The sequence below is a fragment of the Neodiprion fabricii genome, chromosome 4, assembly GCF_021155785.1.
Source record: "Neodiprion fabricii isolate iyNeoFabr1 chromosome 4, iyNeoFabr1.1, whole genome shotgun sequence".
Taxonomy (NCBI): Eukaryota; Metazoa; Arthropoda; class Insecta; order Hymenoptera; family Diprionidae; genus Neodiprion; species Neodiprion fabricii.
In genome coordinates this window covers 41781745-41801966 of record NC_060242.1, presented here as the reverse complement: position 1 = coordinate 41801966, position 20222 = coordinate 41781745, and the positions used below count along the sequence as shown (strand labels likewise).

The following is a 20222-nucleotide window of genomic DNA, read 5'->3' as shown; positions in this document are numbered from 1 at the left end:
TCTATTGTATTTTCATTCTAATCGCGGCGTTAATTTGAATTCTTATTTGTTCATCGAGCCGTTTTATGCTCGGGGAGATACGTGATTGGAATCGATAGCAGCGATGACGACGCGTTGCTGCCGATGGCGCGTGAGAATATTACCGGGGTAAGGAGTGAAGGAGAGAAAGATTATCCGTGTACCAACCTATAAAGGTGTAGATAAAAGATGAGGAAAGAAACGGGTCGACTCCTCCCGGCTCTCCGGGGATAATAAACTCGGAGTAACTCCGGGGCGAGGAAATAACTCAAGAAATAACACGAAACTCAATCTCTTCGGCGTACCGCCGCGCCTCTCCTCAACTTCCCGAGGTCTCGTAACTTTCTATTACGCGACCTGCCTCACTTCTGTCGACGCCGCCTGAGTTACGAACTCTCCGTGCGTCTCACCGAAGAGTGAGAAAACAAACCTCCTTTTTGATCCGATTCCTCCTTCGCCGTTCATCCGAGTTATCGACGAGTAAACGACGACGAATCCCCGGATGAATTTACAAGAGTGACAAAAAATAATCGATTATTTTTTCACGATTTATCGAGCATAATTTCGGTATTTTTCAAACTCGATTAATCGAACGACTCGATTTTTTTTTATTTGTTTTTTTCACCCCCACGAACGAAGCGCTGAAATATCAATTTGGATGACAAGCGAATGTTTTGACCTGAAATTGGAAAATATTTCGAGTGTAACTGTACATTGTCAAAAAACTCTTCCGCTGTTAAGACAACATACTGAAATATACGATCTTTTGGTTTCATATGCACCTTTTCAAAAAAAAAAAACGTAACGATCAATTAATCGATTAAGTTTTACCGATTCGATCGAGTTGTGTTCGATTATTCTCTTGGACTCGATTGTTCAACGCATGGATTATTTTTAGCCTAGTGGCCATCCCTCAATTTACACCGATATTTCAAACCTCGGAACGCCCATTCACCATGGTGAAATCCAGCCTTTATGCCGGCGGATTTTTCACGGCGTAGAAATCGGCGATGCACCGCCTCTGCAGCCCCCGAGTCTTCACACTTTGAAAGGTAGCGGAGATAAAGGGGAGCGGAAAGAACCCGCATTGTCACGAGACGAGCTCTGCTACCTCGACGCGAGGATGCAACTCATTACAACAGCTGTGTCTGCAGTGTGAGAAACTCTTGCAGGCCGTACGGACGCATTAATGCCCAGAATCAACGCCTCTCCCGCCAAATCCCTGGGGGTCCCTGGATCTCGAGGACGGTAATGACGGTTATGGGATCTGGATACACCGTCGCGGATGATCGGGGAGAAATTTTTCACCAAGAACGCGATGTCGTTCATATTTTTACTTCGTGCAGTAAGGCACCAGTTATTCACCCTGTCCCATTTATTCACCATTTTTGTTTGTATATGTTTGCAGATGCTTAGTTATAAAATTACCAAAGAATATATTCTTAGCGTCTAATCCTCTAGCGATCGGTTCTAATCGTCGAGAAATTTCCAATCTGTACCGTAAATTTATAATTTTGGAAAATAAAAGGGACAATAATTTGGTCTAAGCGTGTCAATAACTGGTATATTTGCCTCAGGCGATGCCGGGTATTTTGCATTTGCGGTATCGAAGGAGGAAAATTTTTATTTCATGCCAAGACAGATTACGCTTATCGTTAAAATTATCAGTTCCGCTTGAAGACGGAAAAATGTTGAGAATCGCGGAGCAAACGCAAGCACTTGAAATGGAAGAATTCTTTTTTTTAAGATCGTTTGAGTCGTCGAATATAAAATACAAACGGGTCACGATCTTCGATCGTTCAGAAAACATGCATTTGTAACACTGGCTAAAGGTTTGTTAAAAAAAAAAAAAAATCGATGGCTGAAAGATTGGAATATTAAATGCAAATTTTCAAGTCAGGCTTTTCTTGCTAACAACGCGTCGAAATTATAAAAACTCTGTACATACAGATACAAGGTAGGTGAGTCTTTATTTTCCCGATTTCTCAAAGTTACCACACCTTGTACTCGACTCGTGAAGCGTTGGGCTTTGGGATTAGGTACACATGTAGACGTGTGTACAACACGATGTAGTTTCGGCTTGTTTAATGATATGGCTAACTTACTTCGGCTTCTCACACTCTATCTCTGCCTTCGTCACCGTCTCTCGCACGAGTTGTGTAGCCTTGACTAGAAGGGGGGGGGGGGGGGGAGAGGGATGGAGGGAAAGGGTGCGGGAGAGACGGCAGAGATGGAAGAATTGGCTCCAACATGTGGTCCGCGCGAGAGACTCTGACTCCGAAGACACGAAAGCAGCTCTCGTTCGGCGTCTTCGACTCGACTCGCTGTGCCCAGCTAATCTCGTAATTTATCACAGGATATGATTTTCGGGGTAAAAGCAACGCGGGCAAACCCTACTCACAAATCGTTTCCGTCGTCGAGTCGACCCGCCATGTTTTCGCGATTCTTTCTTATGCTCCACGCACGAGTCCTCCCAGGTTGAAGAACCATTTCATCGTCAGTCCATTTGCATTGACGCGTCACGCGACGAGTGAATCGTTACGCAATCGGATTGTTGCACAATTTTTCCGAACCAGCGTCGTTCGCCGTCGTGGAGGAAATACGATGTGCATGGGTGGCGGAGAAAATGATAGAATTACTATATCGATATTCATTATTTATTAATTAGCTATTATTCTGAAAACGTATGAACATTTGTACATGGATTTTGTATCATGAGGTACTTTTGTAACGGCATTGTCAAGATGTCATTCATAAATTTCATAATACCAAGAATTGTCCTGCATTTTATTTCCATTCATTATTCAACGCACCTTCGACCGTTTGGCAAATTCAATTAATTATTATTATGCCTGCTTCGTGTTTTAAAATGTTTCGAGATCGTCAAACACTAAGAAAATTTCGAGTCACATGTTACATATATTAAGAACGAAGTTCCCATGCTACATATTTACGGTTTCGGATGTTAATTGCAAAACGACATAGTATATGAAAAATATCGGCTATTGCTGAATATGCAATTTGTTCGCGTTTTTGCAAACACTGATCGTGAATTTGTCTCTTGACTGGTAAACTTGCTGGCTGGCATGTATAACGATAATTAATTTCGAAGGATCCGTTGAACCGCTTTCGCATTCACGAGGATGGAACAACAAGCTGTAGGATATTGCTGAAAGTTATGAATATTCCGACAATGCTTTTATCAATAACAATTAATTCATTGTTCTCGACTGAATCTCTTATATAATTTAGGTTCATATAGAAGCTGATGTGCGCAGCTCGTTGATTTGTATATATCATATTTGTATTATTTCTTATTCTTCGTCTTAATATTGATATTTATGTATTACTTATCAATTCATATATACCCAAAACATTCGTTCACAACGAATTAAAAAACATAAAAATTTAGCTAAAAGACGTACAGTATAGAGTAGACTACACCTAACATCATTTTTCATTTAATCATATTTACTTTAAGTTATCATAAACAGATCGTTCAATATTGCTTCGTCATCAGGTAAATTTTATACTTAAAACTAATTCTTTGAGATATCGTGAGACGTGCCTTGTTGACTTGGCGAAGCTCGTTACGTGTAGATATTTTTCTCTTCGTTTCTGAGTTCAATTATTTCTTATAAGTTTTGTTGCCAAGCATATTTGTACAATTTGTTTGCACATTTTATTCGTCATTTTTCAGCCCTGTCTCTTCACGTCGATATTCAACATCGCAACACTGTGCAGCCTACAAGGTGAGAAAATTTTCTTATTCGCTTTTCTTTGTTTGCATGTAGGTATTGTTATTTTATTTATTTTTTTAGTTATTTATTTATTTTTTTCTTCTCCTCTCCCTTCTCATTTACTAGATCTGAGCTGTTTTTCTAACCGTGTTACAAAATTCTTGACAATCGTTATTACCTTACACATACCAACAGCTATTTAAACTCTTGGAGGATATTAATGATATTGAATATAGGTACTTGAACATTTCATCAAGATATGGTATTTTCATGTTGGTTGCCTGATTGTACGCAGGTAAGCAGGGGATGAAAAACTAATGGAAACAGATTTAAATGCGTGAAGAAAAAATTTCTAGAATAATGGTAAACAGAACGGGGTATGTGGGTGGCAGGATGAGTGCGGAGTAAAGGAAAAAAAAAAACAAACGATAATTGAACAACGTAAGGTGTATGAAATAAAATATATTTATAAAAACATAATTAAACACGTTTAAACTAATACAGGTCGTATTATTATATTCTATCTCGATAGTTTTATATCGGCCGTATACAGGAACAGAAACCACATTATTAGTATAATTATGATTAAGATTATTATTACTATCGTTATAATAATATTATTATCGTTATCATTATTATAGTAATTATTATAATTATTACTATTACAATTACAAAAACTTCAAGTTCCGCTACTAGAATGTTTCGAAGTTGGGTTCGAATTTTTTTCTCACATTTAATATTATGGCACCACTAGAGACGAGTATCGAAACGAAGAAAAAATCAAAAGAAAGAAAAAAGACCGGCAACGACGAGTTAGTAACGTGATGGATACATGCGTATGTATTTGCATATAATATAGTATGTAGAGTGGTTAAAATACCGGCTTTCAGAAAACTGCAAGATCATTTCTCAACTCGATAATTTTCGTGGGAACTTTGCGTTCAATAAACTATACAGTTATATGAGATTCCTAATGAAAAAATGGCCACCGTTCCTACGCGGTAAAATGCCCGCACGATAAGATAAAACATAAAGAAAGGGAAGAAATCGATGACAAACATTAAAACAGTAAACAAACTAGGTAATAATAAACAAAAGGAATAAAAAAATTGTTTGGCACAACCAATCATTGTTTGGTACTGTATTCTTTCGAATTAGGTATATTTATTTCTATAATATATATATATATTTATTCATTCATAATAATAATAATAATAATAATAATAATAATAATAATAATATGTATATCGTCGTACAAGTAAATATTGTAAATACGTACATTTCTCAAACGAATGCCCAAGATTTATTGTTACATAATATGTATATCATAATGTATAGTCAAAGATTGCTTTGCAAAAATGCCCAGATTTATCATTTTTTTTTTTTTTTTTTTTTTTGCAATGATATCTCTACTGATATGAGTACAATATGTATTTATTTGCTTCTTATCCTTTAAACTGAGTACAGTAATACTGCTTGATATGTCTAACGTATGCTGGATATTTGTATATTTAATTTACATGTCTATTACGCTTACATGTTACTGGCGGACGATCGGAGGAACTGATTCTGTGAAAATTTAATCCTTTTTTAACATGAACATTATTTCTCGTTTGTCTTTTTTTTTTTCCTCTCTCTTCCCGTTTCTCACTCTCTTTTTTCTTCAAACCGAAGATCTTGATTTTATAATATGTATATTGCAGCAAATGGATTTCGAACAATAAATTCGTGGAAACAACATCAAAAAGACAAAACTTATCCAATTCGCATGAAGATAAGACAGTTTCAGGATGCGAATAAATTAGAGTATGCGCATTATATTTCCTCTGTCCGCCTCGTAAGGTATTCTGTATTTTACAGTTATTGCATTGGTTTTATTTCTCATTTATTTATTTATTTATTTAACTATTCATTTATTTACTTATTATTCTTTCCTTCGTTTTCTTGTTACATAATTGATTTTTTTAAAAATTATTTTTCTTCGTTTTTTGTCATTTAATTCCTGAACTCTGAGGTAGTCTGTTCTGAGATTTCATACGTTACAAATGGCGAGTGCTAATTCGTTATCATTTAATATAATTAAAAAAAAAAAATATTTACAACAACATGGTAGACCTCGTCCCAATTGAATGACTATAGGCAATTAGAAGCAATTTCTTTTCTTTCTATCAATCACAATATATTTAAAATGAGTTACGCAAAAATTGGAACAAACGCGAAGTGCAAACACAACAACGAACAAAGCAATGAGATACAACTAACTCGTATATAACCACAACACTTTTCAATACTTCAACTTACCAATATTTATAAAAAATTATTAACTAATATTCAACAAAATAACTATAAATTTCGTTTTGGCGAGGTCAGCAGTTACCTACATTGCGTGTAAATACTCCAACACTTTTTCTTTCAAGAAATTCGAGTTCGCCAATCTCTTCCCCGAGTCACGGCTCAAGTTTACAAAGTGTACCTTCTGCATTTCATCTAAAACAGATCGATCGATGGCGAGGGGACGCAGAGGTGATAGACAATCCCACAGAGACTGACGAGCGCAAAGATCGTTGGCCAAGAAGAAGAAGCGCAAGATTCTTAATAACTTAGTCTATCTTAGGTTTAGAAAAGGAACCAGTGTGAAAACGACGTGCCCTTTGATTAACTTTATCATTATTTCGATTGAAATTCGTGAGATGCGACGGGATAGTGTTCGGAGAAGGTTAGTTGAAATTTTACCGAAGAGAAACGAAATCCAAATACGCGACAGTGGTGTTTTTCAATTCATTCTCTGCGTTGCTATCAGTTATTTTGCGAACTTCGTTATTTCAACTTTCACGCAACACAAGTTGTGATTAGTCTAACGAAAATGAAATGATAAGTGGTTTGCGATGAAAGCGCATTCGTTTTCACATTGGATGAAATATTTTTAATATGCTTTTTATAGATTAGTTATTCACTATAAAATACGAGTATTAAGAATTAAGGATTTCATCAATTTATAATTAGTCAATTAATATTAAATCAGTAATAATTACAATAATATGCCTATACATTTAACGTATTTTGTACAATTGATAAGCTTCAAGGTTTGATATCGTTTCAACATTAATTATTACCGCGCTGTCGTTTCATTTTAAGATTTACAATCATTTCATTTAAGTTATCGTGACTGGATTTGCCATTAGTCCGAGCCGTCGCGGTCAACAAAGCCGAGCAAAAATCATCGGTCAGCCGTGTGTACCGCTATTGGCGCCACTAAATGACTTGGTCAAATGGAAAAAAATTTTTTTATCCCGAATGATGCCAATAAAAAATCGCAAACTTACGTTACATTTGCATTCCGGTCTAACAATGAAGCTACTTCATCCGTCTTCTTTTTGGTTTCGATACTTTTCCCTTCGAACAATTGAAAATCGTGCATACAAGAATACGCGCAAAACAACAGTCCCAGTGACGGCAACGATTGATTAACGTCATTCGTTTTGAAAAGCGATTTGAAGTACGCAGCAATGATTTCATGAAATAATAAATGTCGTTGAGCAAAATCAATAGATAGTCCGAGAACCGTTATCACCACGTTTCAGCAACTATTCCGTGCGAATCACAAACTGCCCACATACGTCTATTCTTATTCCTTATTTTGTATATTCATTTATTTATAACGAAGCATTTAGTTTAATTTTTTCTTCTCTTCAATCTCCACAGAAATTTCAACCTTTACCTCCCAGTGCCGACCCTCCTTTGGTACGTTTTCAATAGTTTCGAGAGAAACGACCCGCGGCGGCAACGCGCTCTCGGCTGACTCGCTGCCGGGATAACAATTTCGGGCTTTTGCGAAGGTAAAATAAATACAGGGAGAGGGGGTCGCGCAACGCCCGTCGTGTCCTTGCGTTACGCGTTCAAACGATGAGCACTCTGTTATTGTGTTGGTTGTGTTGATTGTGCTGACCGTGACCGTGATGATGATTGTTCTTCTTTTTGTGAGTCTCCAAGTGTTTCATCATGTGATCCTTCCTTATGAACCCCTTGCCGCAGGTGTCGCAGGCGTAGGGTTTCTCACCCGTGTGAAGGCACATGTGCCGTCTGAGATCAGTCTTGTGATTGAACTGTTTCGGGCATGACTCGCACTTGTAGGGCTTCTCACCGGCGTGCTTATGTAAGTGTTTGGCGTGCAGGTACTCAAGGGGAAATCTCTTGCCACACTGTTGGCATTTAAACGGTTTTTCACCCGAATGAAAGCTTTTGTTGTGCTGCGTCAAGTAGCAGGCCTTGTTGAAGACCTTGTCGCACTCGAGGCACTTGTGAAACCCGTCCTCCGATATGTAGTGCGAACCGGTTTCCGTGACCGCGATTTTATGCTTCTTGTACATCAGCAGTAACTTCTTCATGTCCGTAACATCGTCTTTGACGATCTTCGGACCCGGTTCCGTCTTACTTTGAGGCAGATTGTTGTTCGCCTCAAAGGTTTTCGGTTGACGGTGCTGTTGCTGTTGCTGTTGCTGTTGTTGCTGCTGCTCAGGAACATGAACGAACTGCACGATAGCAAGGGAATCGGGTTCTTGGACAACTTCCATGGTGGTCAGGGACTCGTACCTGGGTGGCGAGTTTCTGTAGGGATCGTAGTTTGATCCTGGGGAATCAAAGGATCTGTCTTGAGGAAGGCTTTCCTCCGGACTTAGCCCCCCCACGTTAACGGCCTGCGGTTGGTTCTGGCCTATAAAAAACCCGGTGATACCGAACTGAGTGAAGCTCGGCAGGGGCTTCTGGTGATTGCTGAAGGTCCCAAAACCGGGCAGCATCTCGTGGCTTTGCTGCTGCTGTTGTTGCTGGGCGCTGGGGTCGTTACCAATAGTAGTTACTTGGCTGGTGATAGACTCCAGTAGACCCGGGATGCTGGTAGTAGTTGTAACGTGGGGGGGCAAGGCGTTTGGGTACGGCTGATGAGGCATCGAAGGACCCCCCATCGGCGGCGAATTCATTGGCGCCCCCATTATTGGAGATGGTGAAGTCATGTGCGGATGGGAGGCCATTGGTGAAGGTGAATTCAGGTGCGGATGGACCCCCATGGGCGACATGGGCGAATTCATGGGATGGTGGGCCCCCATTTGCGACGGCGAACCCATTTGATGCTGGTGGTGGTGCTGCTGGTGCTGGTGGTGCGGGTGGTGGTGGCCCGCCATTGGCGATGGCAGCGGGGAATTGAGGGGCACCATTGTGGATGGGATGTGGAGTGTTGAAGGCGGTTGCTGCTGTATGGTTGCCGAAGATTCGCTGCTGTTGGAATTGCTGTTGGTGTAGAGGGTGGCCGTGTGGAGCAGGCCCCTCGCCGCCTCGCCCGAGGGACCTGCCATCAAGTTTGGGGGACTCCCCGAAGAAGATAGTTCCGGCGACCTGGGCGGCCCCCTTCCCGATCCCATTACCGGGTCTCGGCCGGGATGATGGTGGGCGCTAATCGGCATGTTCGCCGGGTCGGGCTGTCCGCTCTGCTTAACCGCGTTCTTGTGCAGCGTCGTGTTGTAGTGACGCTTCAGGTGGCCCGAGCTGGTGAACCACTTGTTGCACGCCGTGCAATTGTAAGTCTTTGGTCTGCGCGCCTCGTTGCTTTTCCACGACTGATTCGTTACCGGCGGTGGTTTAGGGGGCTGCTGTAGAATCCCGGACAGCTGATGGGTCGGCATCTGTTGCGTGCTGGTTATTATTGGCGATCCCGGATGCCTGGGTGATTCTACCGCCATGTGCTGCGCCCTCAGGAACTGGCTCTGGTCCGGTATCGGCGACACGTTGTCCATCGGTCCCATTGGCGGCATCGGCGACACACCAGGATGGTACTCGTGAGGCTGTGCGGAAGGCCATCCTAACATAGAACTCACCGAGTGCGGTCCACCTCTCCCGGGATGCTGCATCGCCTGCTGCTGTTGTTGCTGCTGCTGTTGTTGTTGCTGCTGCTGCTGATGCAGCTGCATCTGCATCTCTTGTTGCTGTTGTTGATGCAGCCTCATCAGTTCTTCCTCATAGCGATGCGTTTGCACCTTGTGCGAGTCGAGATCGAGGATCTCGGCTTGCTCTTCAGGCTCTTGTTTCACCTCCTGTTTTATCACGCGCCCATTGTTATAGTCGTACCCAGCCGATTGTTGCTGTTGCTGTTGAGAATTTGCAGCCTGCGGCGGTGACGCATGCAATTGTTGTTGTTGTTGTTGTTGTTGTTGTTGTTGTTGTTGTTGTTGTTGTTGCTGTTGTTGCTGTTGCTGTTGCTGTTGCTGCTGCTGCTGCTGGTTCTGCTGCGACGGACTATTACCGATCTGCTGATACTGCGGCTGACCGGGATAACCGCCGGGGGATGTCGGATGATTGGCACGAACGTGCTCACCTAGCAGGCCTACATTTTCGAAAACAGCGCCGCACTTGTCGCACTGCAAGGGGCTCCTGGGGCTCATGGAGCTTACAGAGTTAGCCCGTTCCGGAGGATAGTGCTGGGAATGTTGGTAGGGGTGATACCTGTAGCCGGTTTGCGTCTCGGGCTCGTGACTGGGCGAGTATTCGTGGGGAATGATGAAAGCCGGTTCATTTTCCATGAAGAAGCTTGCGTCGTGGAACATTGGCGTTTGGTAGTGACCGAAGGACTGCGAGGTCGGTGGCTGCTGTTGCTGCTGTTGTTGCTGTTGCTGTTGCTGCTGCTGCTGCTGCTGCTGCTGTTGCTGCTGCTGCTGTTGCTGCTGTCGTTGCTGCTGTTGCTGCTGCTGCTGCGGTTGGATGCCGGGCGTTGGTAAATTTTGCTGAGCCGGTGACGCTCCCTCGGACGGCGGCCTAGAGGGAGGTTCACTTGAATCGGCCAGCGCCGTCGTGCTATCTCTTTTCACTGTCACGTGGCTATTGTGATTCCCAGCCTTGCTGTTGTTGTTGTTGCTCTCCTCCTGCTGCGCTTCGCTTGCCCACTGATTCATTAGGTTTTCGTGGTGATATTGCAGATGAACTACCAAGCTCTTGTCACTCTCGAAATAGATGCCACAGTCTTTGCAGTGAAGTTTTTCGCTCTCGGTGTTACCAACGTACTGTTTCTGCTTCTGTTGTTGATCGACACTTGCCATTTCAGTCACAATTCGCTTGAGCTCTCTCTCTCGTCTTGCGTCTGTGCCGTCGTCTGTGTGTAGACGGGGACGAGGACGACGCGCCGACTTTCAAGCGGATCAACACGTGTCAGTATTAATCGCCTGCTTGTTTATTTAGCCGTAGACAACACTCGTGGTCGTGTACATGTTTACGAATTAGTGAGTCCATAGTGTAACATTCAATTTGCGAAAGTTCACGTTCACACCGTTTATTATTTATTATTATTATCATCGATTTTCGTTTTTGTACGCGACAAGAATATTGCGAAATTTTTATTTCCACGCAAATATTTTTATTAAATTCATTTTTACATGTTTTCGAGATTGTATAGGGTTTTTTCTTTCGCTTTAGATGCGTGGATAAACGCGTAGAACAAAAAGCAAACTAAAAATGTACAACGTGTTCTACATTTATCATATGATCCACGTCATTACAAATATCTCGTCCATTGTCCAAAGGACGCTAGGCGCGAATGTTTTATCACCTGACATTTTCGAACCGAGATTCAAACGATCAGTGAAATTGGCTGTGTCAATAACCGTACTGAGGTACAAGAAAGAACGAGCACGCGAGATAGAGAAATATATATATATATATATATACATATATATGTAGAGAGAGAGAGAGAGAGAGAGAGAGAGAGAAACAGCGCGCGAAATAAAAACGGAGAGTGAAAAAAAAACCACAAATAAATAATTTACAAGAATAAAGTATAATGAAATAAAAATAAAACGTTCGTGAAAGTGAAAACAATCACGTACGAAACGATAATAATGAATACTGTTAATAAATAAAAAATAAAAAATAAAAAACGAACTTGGCAATTGTTTGATTTACATGTTAGCCGATTCTGTGGCTCAAAACCACCGAATTATCTTCCAAACGAACTGTCTTCAGGTCACAATCTATCACTCGACACTTTGCCGCGCACTGATCGACGCCGCATCTCCGGTGCGGGACTGTTTCGTGAATATTGTTTTTAATGTCCCTTTTTACACATCTTTATACGTATGTGTACAGTTCACAGTTTCCAAACGGTCGAACAACCACCAATAACAAGCACGGGCACCCGCGATGTGCCGATGTATAAGATCGTGGATAAATATGTTATATCCATTTACACATATTTACGTCCTTATCATGTACCGGGGTACAGATAGCGCGCGATGCATGTGTCGAACGGCCGCGCCGAAACAAAACTGTATTTAAGGACGACGTGGGCGACGACGGCGGGATGTTAGAGGCGGAGTGGCGGGCGATGCAGAGGGGGGCGGGAGGTCGGGGTGGGGATGGGGGAGGGGGTAGGTGGAGGTGGCAGCGTCACTGGCGGAGAGTAAGAATAAGAAGGGAATACAAGGAACGGGGAAGGAAAAAAAAAGATGAGAAAAGGAGAGAAAACGAAAAAGGAAGGAAATTCCTTTGCTCGTTGATAAATAATGTGGAGAGCTCGCATGCAGGTGTGTGGGTGCGAAAGGAACGGCGAAGCGGACAGAGATAGGGAGAGAGAGAGAAGGAGAGACAGAGAGAGATAGAAGGAGAGAGAGAAAAGATATATCGTGTGGGCACGACGACTACGACGACACACTGTTGTGACCCGCGTTGGGCGAGCGCCGGTACAATTCTGTCGGTTGGAATTCAGGAGATTCGAGTCCTCGGCTCGCGCCAAGGCGCCGTAACCCCTACTCCCTAGGCGTCCCGAGCAACCGGCTGCTCGAGGTAGCCAACCAAATTTGAGATGTTGAGCGGTCCTTCCCCCCACCCCTAACATCGCCTTGCCCTTCTCTCTCTCTCGCTCGCTCACCTCCCAGGGAACCTCTCACTCCGCACGCAGAGACCGCGGCGAGTCCTGCAGGACGCTACTTTCCCCCTCTCGCTCTTGCACCTCCCCCTCCGCCAGCGCCGCCGCCGCCGCCTCCTCCTTCTCTTCCTTCTCACCGCGCCGCTCTTCCAAGCGTCTCCTTCCCCCCCTCCCGCTCCTTCCTGGCCGCCCTCCTGGACCTCGCTGGCCCTCCTGGCCGAAGCACGAGACTCAACGCACCGCACCGCCTTACACCGCCGAAAAACCAAGCTAGCCCAACCTAAGCTAACCTAACCTAACCTCAGCTGAGCTCAGCTCGCCCGTTGCCCGTCGTCCTCGGCGCGCGGAACGACTCGTGAGATCTAGTCCTGCGCATGGTGCCCGGTATGAAAGAGGGAATAAGAGGGAGCGAGATAGATAAGGCGGAATCCTTGCTCGTTCTAGTGGAATTTCACGATAGCTCGACGTCGCGTGGCCTTACCAATCTTATGATTTTCATCCCCATCAAACCGACGAGGTGTCGCGCGCACGGTGCACCCGCCCTACGACCGCTGTCGCGCTCGCTTCTCGTGGTTTTCAAACAGGCGACGCGCCATCGAGGGCACCTTGCGGGAGTTCCCAGCCGCTGTTTACTTCGTTCGCCGCGATTTCCTCGTTACCGTGATAACCGCGGTAATTGCCCCACCGTTCTTGAGGCATTTGAATTGGACGCAATTTGCCTCCGCGACGCATAGTCTCGGGCCGTCACGCGTACAGCTGTAAAGTAGGTACCTACTCTGATGCGGTGAGACGGCTGCCGTAGCCGCGCTGCTCCGATTACGACATTGCATCGATCTCGTTCGGCTCTCTCACTTCAAATATCACGTTGAAATCAACGTGGATAGACAATTTAGGCACGAGTGACGAGGGAGGATTTTATTGTCGCGTAGTTGACCTTCGGAAGATGTCCTCAGCGATCGGGGATCTTCGTCTGGGATAAGCTCGGGCACGGCATGCGGAATAACGGAACAAGGTCATGCATTATTTTTCGGGGAAATCCTAGGCTGATCTGAAATTACCTGATTTCGCTGGCAATAGACGTAAGTTTTCGAGCTCCGGGAGACCACTAACTTTTTATTAGCGTGGCACGTTGGGGAAGGGATGCGAAGGCGGGGAGGGTTGGAAAAGGTTCGACACGGAGATAGCGGCGTTCAAGTGTTTCTTGTATGCGTATATACAGTACTACACCCATCGCATAAAAGGTGAGAAAAATTGCGCGTAGGGTGAGGAGGAGGGCGAGCGCGGGGGAGAGTGAATAGTGGCATGGGAAAAAAATCTGCGCACGCGGGAAAAACTGAATGTATTATCATGAGCAAAGCTAGGTCCTTACAAAACCCCTGTAGCATTTGCCTGCTTAACCTCACCGCGCGGCGCAGCGATTCGCGAATAAAAAATATGTGGGTAACCTTGCAATTTTTTTTTCTTCCTTTTCCTCTTCACTTACTTTCTCTCTTTTATTATCCCCCTTTTCTCTCCCGCTTCTTCTTCACCCGCTCGCCTGCAGGCCAGACAACGAGCCGATGGCACGCACGGTGCCTTGCCTTATATACCTCAAACCTCACACCCTGCACCTACCTTATACCACACCTCCCGTTTGGTCTCCTCGTGTGCACTTTGCATACAGAGTGCGTCACCCCCATGAATATGTTTATTATATTGCACCGTAGCCGCCTAATAAAATCCGACGATGAGTGGAGGTGATGGGGTGATGAAAAACCGGCAAATATCGCTTATGCTTCCACGTTTCGACGAGGGATATGCGTCTGTAATACACCGAGCATACTAATACGATGCGTAGTCGCAGACGTTACCCGCTGGCTTCCACTAGCGGGATTCCGTAAATCTCTACCGTCAATTATCGTTGTCGCTTACATCGACGATGCTAGCGACGTAGGGTGATTCTTCAACTTAGACGTAACGATATTCATCGATGCAAAACTAGTCACAGGCGCATCGATAAATGTCGATAGATTTTCAACAAATTTGACAACGTCGCAGATATTATCACTAAAAATCTAGTAACTTCGGATAGATAATTTGTGAACGCAAACAAAATCTGTATGCCTTGATCTTTCCTCGCGTTGTAGAAAAAAACTTTTCCCCGATTAATCAAAAATGGAACAGTGCAAATATACTGAGCCCAAACAGTTCCAACGGTTTCAGCTACCTTGAGTACTATTAACTATATAAATGTTGCAATGCTCAACTAAACTGATTTGGAGAATAGGCCTTATGTCCTCTATTAGTCATTTATTAATGACTAGAATCACTCTATCCAAGTAATTTTACAAAATTCAGAAATAGGTTTTTAGGTTACTTTGACTGAGCCCTCTTCATAAGTCTATTTCTCAGCATCGAAAGAGTTGATTAAATATTATTATTTTATCCATTCTACGGCGAATAAAAAATGAACTTGTTATTTTTTATATTAAAAAGCCATTGAGAGATTTGATTAAATACTATTATTTAATCAACCCTTACGATATCTTATAAATGGACTTGTATATTTGGAAAGATATTGAGGATTGAGTCAACGTAACCTTAAAACTATGTTTTTGAGTCTTATACCATTACTTAGATAATGAACACCGTTTTATAGAGAAGGTTAAAACGATTATGTTATTGTACTGAAAAAAATAATTGCTTGTTAAAGTGGATCTTCATATTCACTTGCACGATGAAGTTTACAATCTTTTTTAAATCTAAGTACTATTTTGAAGGCTAGAGAAAAATTCACGCGCAACTCATTGACACGTTGTTGCACCATTACTATCGTCCACTGTGTCACTGATTATGGTTACGCCTTGGCGAGACTTCCATTCCATCGCCAGCTGACCGACAATTATCGTAACCTAACGATTCGAACTAGCGACAAATATCGTTAACTGCGTCGTACAAAATCACTACTAGCGACAATTGTCGATAGGAGGCGTTAACGCTGAAGATAATCGTCGCTAGAGAGTTGCGGAATCCCGCTACAGGGCAGTCCAAGGTACAGAGGTCGAGGCTGTGTTTTCGTCGCAGCAATCTGTACGAAGTGCACAACGCACTTGCGGAGGGGTTGGCGATAAAAAAATTGGACGGGTTAATATTTCGAATGGCCGATGTATAGAAATTTCAAACATGCGAAAATAGAATAACGAAAGATGAATTATTCGCAGTTTTGATTTTCGAAATTGTTACTCATTAGACTGACTGCTAATCAGTGAGACTTTCAAAAATCAAGATCTTCAACAATTCATTTCCCGTCGTTTTATTTTTGCATGTTTGAAACTTCGATACATCGGTCATTTGAAATATTGACTCCTCCAAGTTTTAAACCCCACTCTCAGGAGGATAAAATGAGTTGATTCGAGTGCGCGACTCGTCACAAATTAATTCATATTTCACCTAATAGAAATATATATACCTTATTATATGTACCTATACGAAATGATTGGCGATAGAATTGTTCCAGAATTTGTCAAGTGTCTGTGGGGGGGGCGGGGTTGAAATCACAAATTTAAAAAGTTCCGAAATTGCGAAAATGAGAAACTTTGGATACCCGAAATATTGCAATTCCTAATGATAGAAGATTTTCAGTCCCGTGAATTTTTGATAGGGTGAAATTTCACCACTTTGATCTTTGTTTGTTTCGGATTTTCGATACATTTACGTTCGGAATCCTGGTCAGTTTGATTTTCGGTTCTTCTCATTTTTTATACCCACTCGATGAGTGAACTACGCTGTGTGAGTATATTTAAATTTTCGAAATTTTACTCTACCGAAAATTTATTTACCTGATTTCCGCTCTATCGGAACTTTGCTCTGTCTAGCTTGAATTTTTGGGATCTTGCAATCTTTGCTGTTTCGCAAAATTTTGATTTTTCACTTCAAGTTTCGCCAACAAATAATTCGGATTTAAAGGCTTTCGGAACTTTTCAAATTTGAAATTTCAACCCTGCCTCGTCTGTGCTTGAACCTATTTAGTACAACAGAACTACGATTCCTTAGAAAAGTGAAGTCAAGCTTTCCGAAGGAGCGACTGGATCCCAATGAACGATACAATGTGAGTTAAAGATTCCAGAATATGAGCAGCGCCTCACGGAAGTCGTTGGCCGTTTGGTCTGTGGCGGAAGGCTGCCGAGAAACGATCACGCCGATGCGCGTATGGAGTTGGATATAATGGAACGGTGAGTATCGGTGTGATCGGATGATAAATAAACTGGCGCAGTAAAGCTTGTAATGCGGCGATTCGTACGCAAAAAGTGGCCATAACCTTCCAGCACGAGGGCTCTGCAGGGTTAGGATGGGCTGGTCGGCTGGCTTGGCCCGCGCTAGTTTCGCCTGCGAGTTTTACCGTCATGTTTATAGCATTGCGCTTTCCTTTTAGATTCAATAAAAGCATCGATTGAATATTTGATTCAATTTCCCGGCGCCGCTGCGCATAACGTACGACAAACCGCACTCGTAGGTTTCACCGGTGGAAAGAAAAAAAAAATGCTTGTAGCCTTTGGCCAAAAGTCTCTTGACGTCCCGTGGCGTAGCTCTTGGGTTCTTCGGCTTCTTCTACCTGCGCAGGTGAACATTACATTGCGATATTTTTGGCGTACTGTAATTTCACTCGAAGGTTTTTCGTTCCTGTATTATTCTTGGCTCTCCAAAACTTACCTATATATACATATATATATATATATATATATCTTTTCGAATATCTTTTCACAGATCTTTCATACAAGTGTGTGTATATATATATATATATTCGAATATATATATTCGAAAGTCACTCGAGATGGGTACACAGGTGCTCGGTAATTTTTCGTAAATATCGACAAGGTTTGAAAGTTGAATAGAAATTTGTCAAGATTAATAGTTTTAATTATTATTCTAAACAATTCGAATTATTTCGCAGAGTGGTTGAATCTACAATTTTTGATACGTACCTACAATATATGGGATAACGTGCAACATATGTATAGCTGTATATTTTACCGAATACTCAGAAGTTACGGAGGGGTTGGCGCGATAAAAAGTTATAAAAAATGAAATAAATAAAATTACACCCCCAAACCCTGCAGCAATTGTTTTTTTATTTTCCGACTTTTCCCGCTTCGTCCCATTCTAAGCGGTTATGCCGTGGATATGAGCGCATTACGTTTACGGTCGGGTATTACAAAGAGTATAAGGCCACGAAAGAGGGCGCGCGGTTTCGCAATTTGAATAATATTTTGTCAGCGAGTAAAGCCTGAGAAATCAGAGGGACCTGGATAACAGAGGATTAAAGATCGGGTTGAGAGGGTAGCAGCGTCGAGTTCCGCACTGATGCTCCAGAGCTCGAGTGCTCATCCATACAGATTCGCAAAAATGTTACCCAGAATCACGATGTTGCTTTTAACAAATGAACTCGTCCGAAGAATAAAAATTTTATGAAAACGAATGGTCCACAATTTTGCCAGTACCGTTTAGTATATCTTTGTCACCGTCCTCGAAACCTATAATGGTTTGGCACAATCATTCTGTTCAATTTTAATTATAAATCTACTACGTGTACGCGATGCAATTTTTTGTTTAACAAAAGACTGCGCGAAAATCAAGTAACATGTATCGCACAGTGATTGTTTTTCGAAGACAGTGACATATCGGGTAAACAAACAGCTTGTGCAAGATAACACGGACAATAGAATTCCGAGAGAGCTGGGCCTAATTGGGATTTTGGCTAGACTGTTCCCGTCTAGTATCGACACCTACGCAGGTATGACGTTGTACAATGAGAACCGTTCGCATTTATCCCACCGCATGTCCGAGTGTTCCCTTTTGTCGCAACGATGACACATTCACTCACTTGAAACTAATTATTCTACGTGACACATAGTTAAGTAAACGAGCCTGTATTTACACAAGTCAAGCAAGGGCTGGCTCTGTCATACTTAATACGTACGCTTTATACGTACTTGATTGAGAAAACACGTCACAGCAAACTTAATGACTGTTTTGACAAAATTGCGAACTCGACCGTTCAAATCAAAGTATCGTAGCGCGCTCATTACAGTCTAATTGCACTCGCTATTCAAAACCGTCCTCGCACTCGGGTGCGTTGTTCACCTGTCCGTCTATACCTCGAATTTAGCCGCTAAAGGCCCGTGTCGCGCCTCGAAACAAATCAGCTCTGTATTTCACGCATTGTTTACTGTCGCAAATTCATGTCTGCGTGTTATCTATGCGCATTCTCTCGCCTTCGTCAAACGTCCGTTGTATCACCGTTCTCTTGCGATACGGTTCGTATCGTGCATCTAATCAACAAAGTATGTCGTTTATTTTAGTTTATATCGTTTCGTTAACACACATCACCTCTCTCAATTATCATCCCTATTCACTCACTCCTGCCTGGTATCACAAATTCCCGAATTCTGCGTCAACGATTCGCTATTTATCACAAGCTTGCTAAACAAATGAGTACAGGTATAATGCGCCTCGGTACAGAAGTGCAATAAGTGATACAAGTATATAGTATAATAAAGTTGCAATTGGTGCATTATAGGCATACCTGTATACTATTTTCGTATCATTCTTGACTCATGATTTCCAAGTATTCCTTGGATTCGTTTGTTAATTTAACGCACGATATTCTTATGCATGGGAAATTCTACTCCCGTATAGGAAAATAATTACACTCTAGTATCCGAGAATCTCAGGCGAATCGGAATTGTCGAACAAGTGTGAGAGGCGTGTGGAGCGTAGGCCATCTTGCTACGTAGTCTCTAGGCGGAATGATTTCCATATTAATGTTTTCCCGCCACCTCCCTTCAGCCTGCTCGACGTGCCGGACTTGCGGAATATAACGCAAACTTGGCAAAGGCGGTAATTTCCCCCTTCCACCGCCAGCGCAAAATCTAAAGCAGCTCGGTCGGCCCGCCCGGCCACCGAAACAGCCTCCGGTTTCCGCTGGAGCCAACGAGTCCCGTATACCCAGAGAAAACTGCTTTACGCCTCTCTTTGTTCTCTGTCGCTCGCTCCGAGTCCGCACGTACTGCGTAATAGCGCGCCGCGCGATCGCGGGCGTTCCTCTATTTTTTTATGCCTAGTATAAACCAATTACCTGCTGCAGCGGGCATGAATTCTTCCAGGATTTTCAAATGATCGCACCGGGCAATAAAACCGGGTTTAAATTTACATACGTCTCATGGTTAAAAGCTGTAACAGGCTATAACCGGCAACAGTTTCACAGTAGACAAAGAAACGTATTAACGAAGCCTCTCGACCGAACGATCAAAGATCAAAAATCAGGCAAACCGAAACGAACTGGATGGATCTTATCTTTGGGAACAAACCTCTGATATTTTCAACCGAAATGTCCGGGCGCTTTAAACAAACGCGTTGTCCTAACCTCACAAGAATATCGCAACACTTGACGAGTGGAGCGTTACAAGACAAAGCTCGTGTATCGGGAAGGGCAGGACTCGGGATTAACGTACCATCGAAAGTTTGAATGATTTGAATTAGCTGCGGTTATTTTCGCAACGGGTTTTACCGCCGACGAGGATCAT

The 20222-nt window shown here is 42.9% G+C and overlaps 1 protein-coding gene across 3 annotated transcripts; it reads right to left on the bottom strand.

Moving 5' to 3' along the window:
- Positions 1 to 2692: 2692 nt before the first annotated feature.
- On the bottom strand, positions 2693 to 12127 carry LOC124179932 (histone-lysine N-methyltransferase 2D). 3 transcript variants are annotated; one of them, XM_046564810.1, is made up of 2 exons: positions 11680 to 12127; positions 2693 to 11346 (listed from the first exon to the last, which is right to left on the bottom strand). In XM_046564810.1, the coding sequence occupies exon 2, from the start codon at positions 10838 to 10840 to the stop codon at positions 7655 to 7657; it is 3186 nt and encodes a 1061-aa protein (XP_046420766.1). In that variant the 5' UTR covers positions 10841 to 11346; positions 11680 to 12127; the 3' UTR covers positions 2693 to 7654. The 3 variants fall into 3 exon arrangements, with proteins under 3 accessions (XP_046420766.1, XP_046420765.1, XP_046420767.1); XM_046564809.1 differs by having other exon boundaries at positions 2693 to 11405; positions 11700 to 12127; XM_046564811.1 differs by having other exon boundaries at positions 2693 to 11388; positions 11700 to 12127.
- Between the last annotated feature and the right edge of the window lie 8095 nt (positions 12128 to 20222).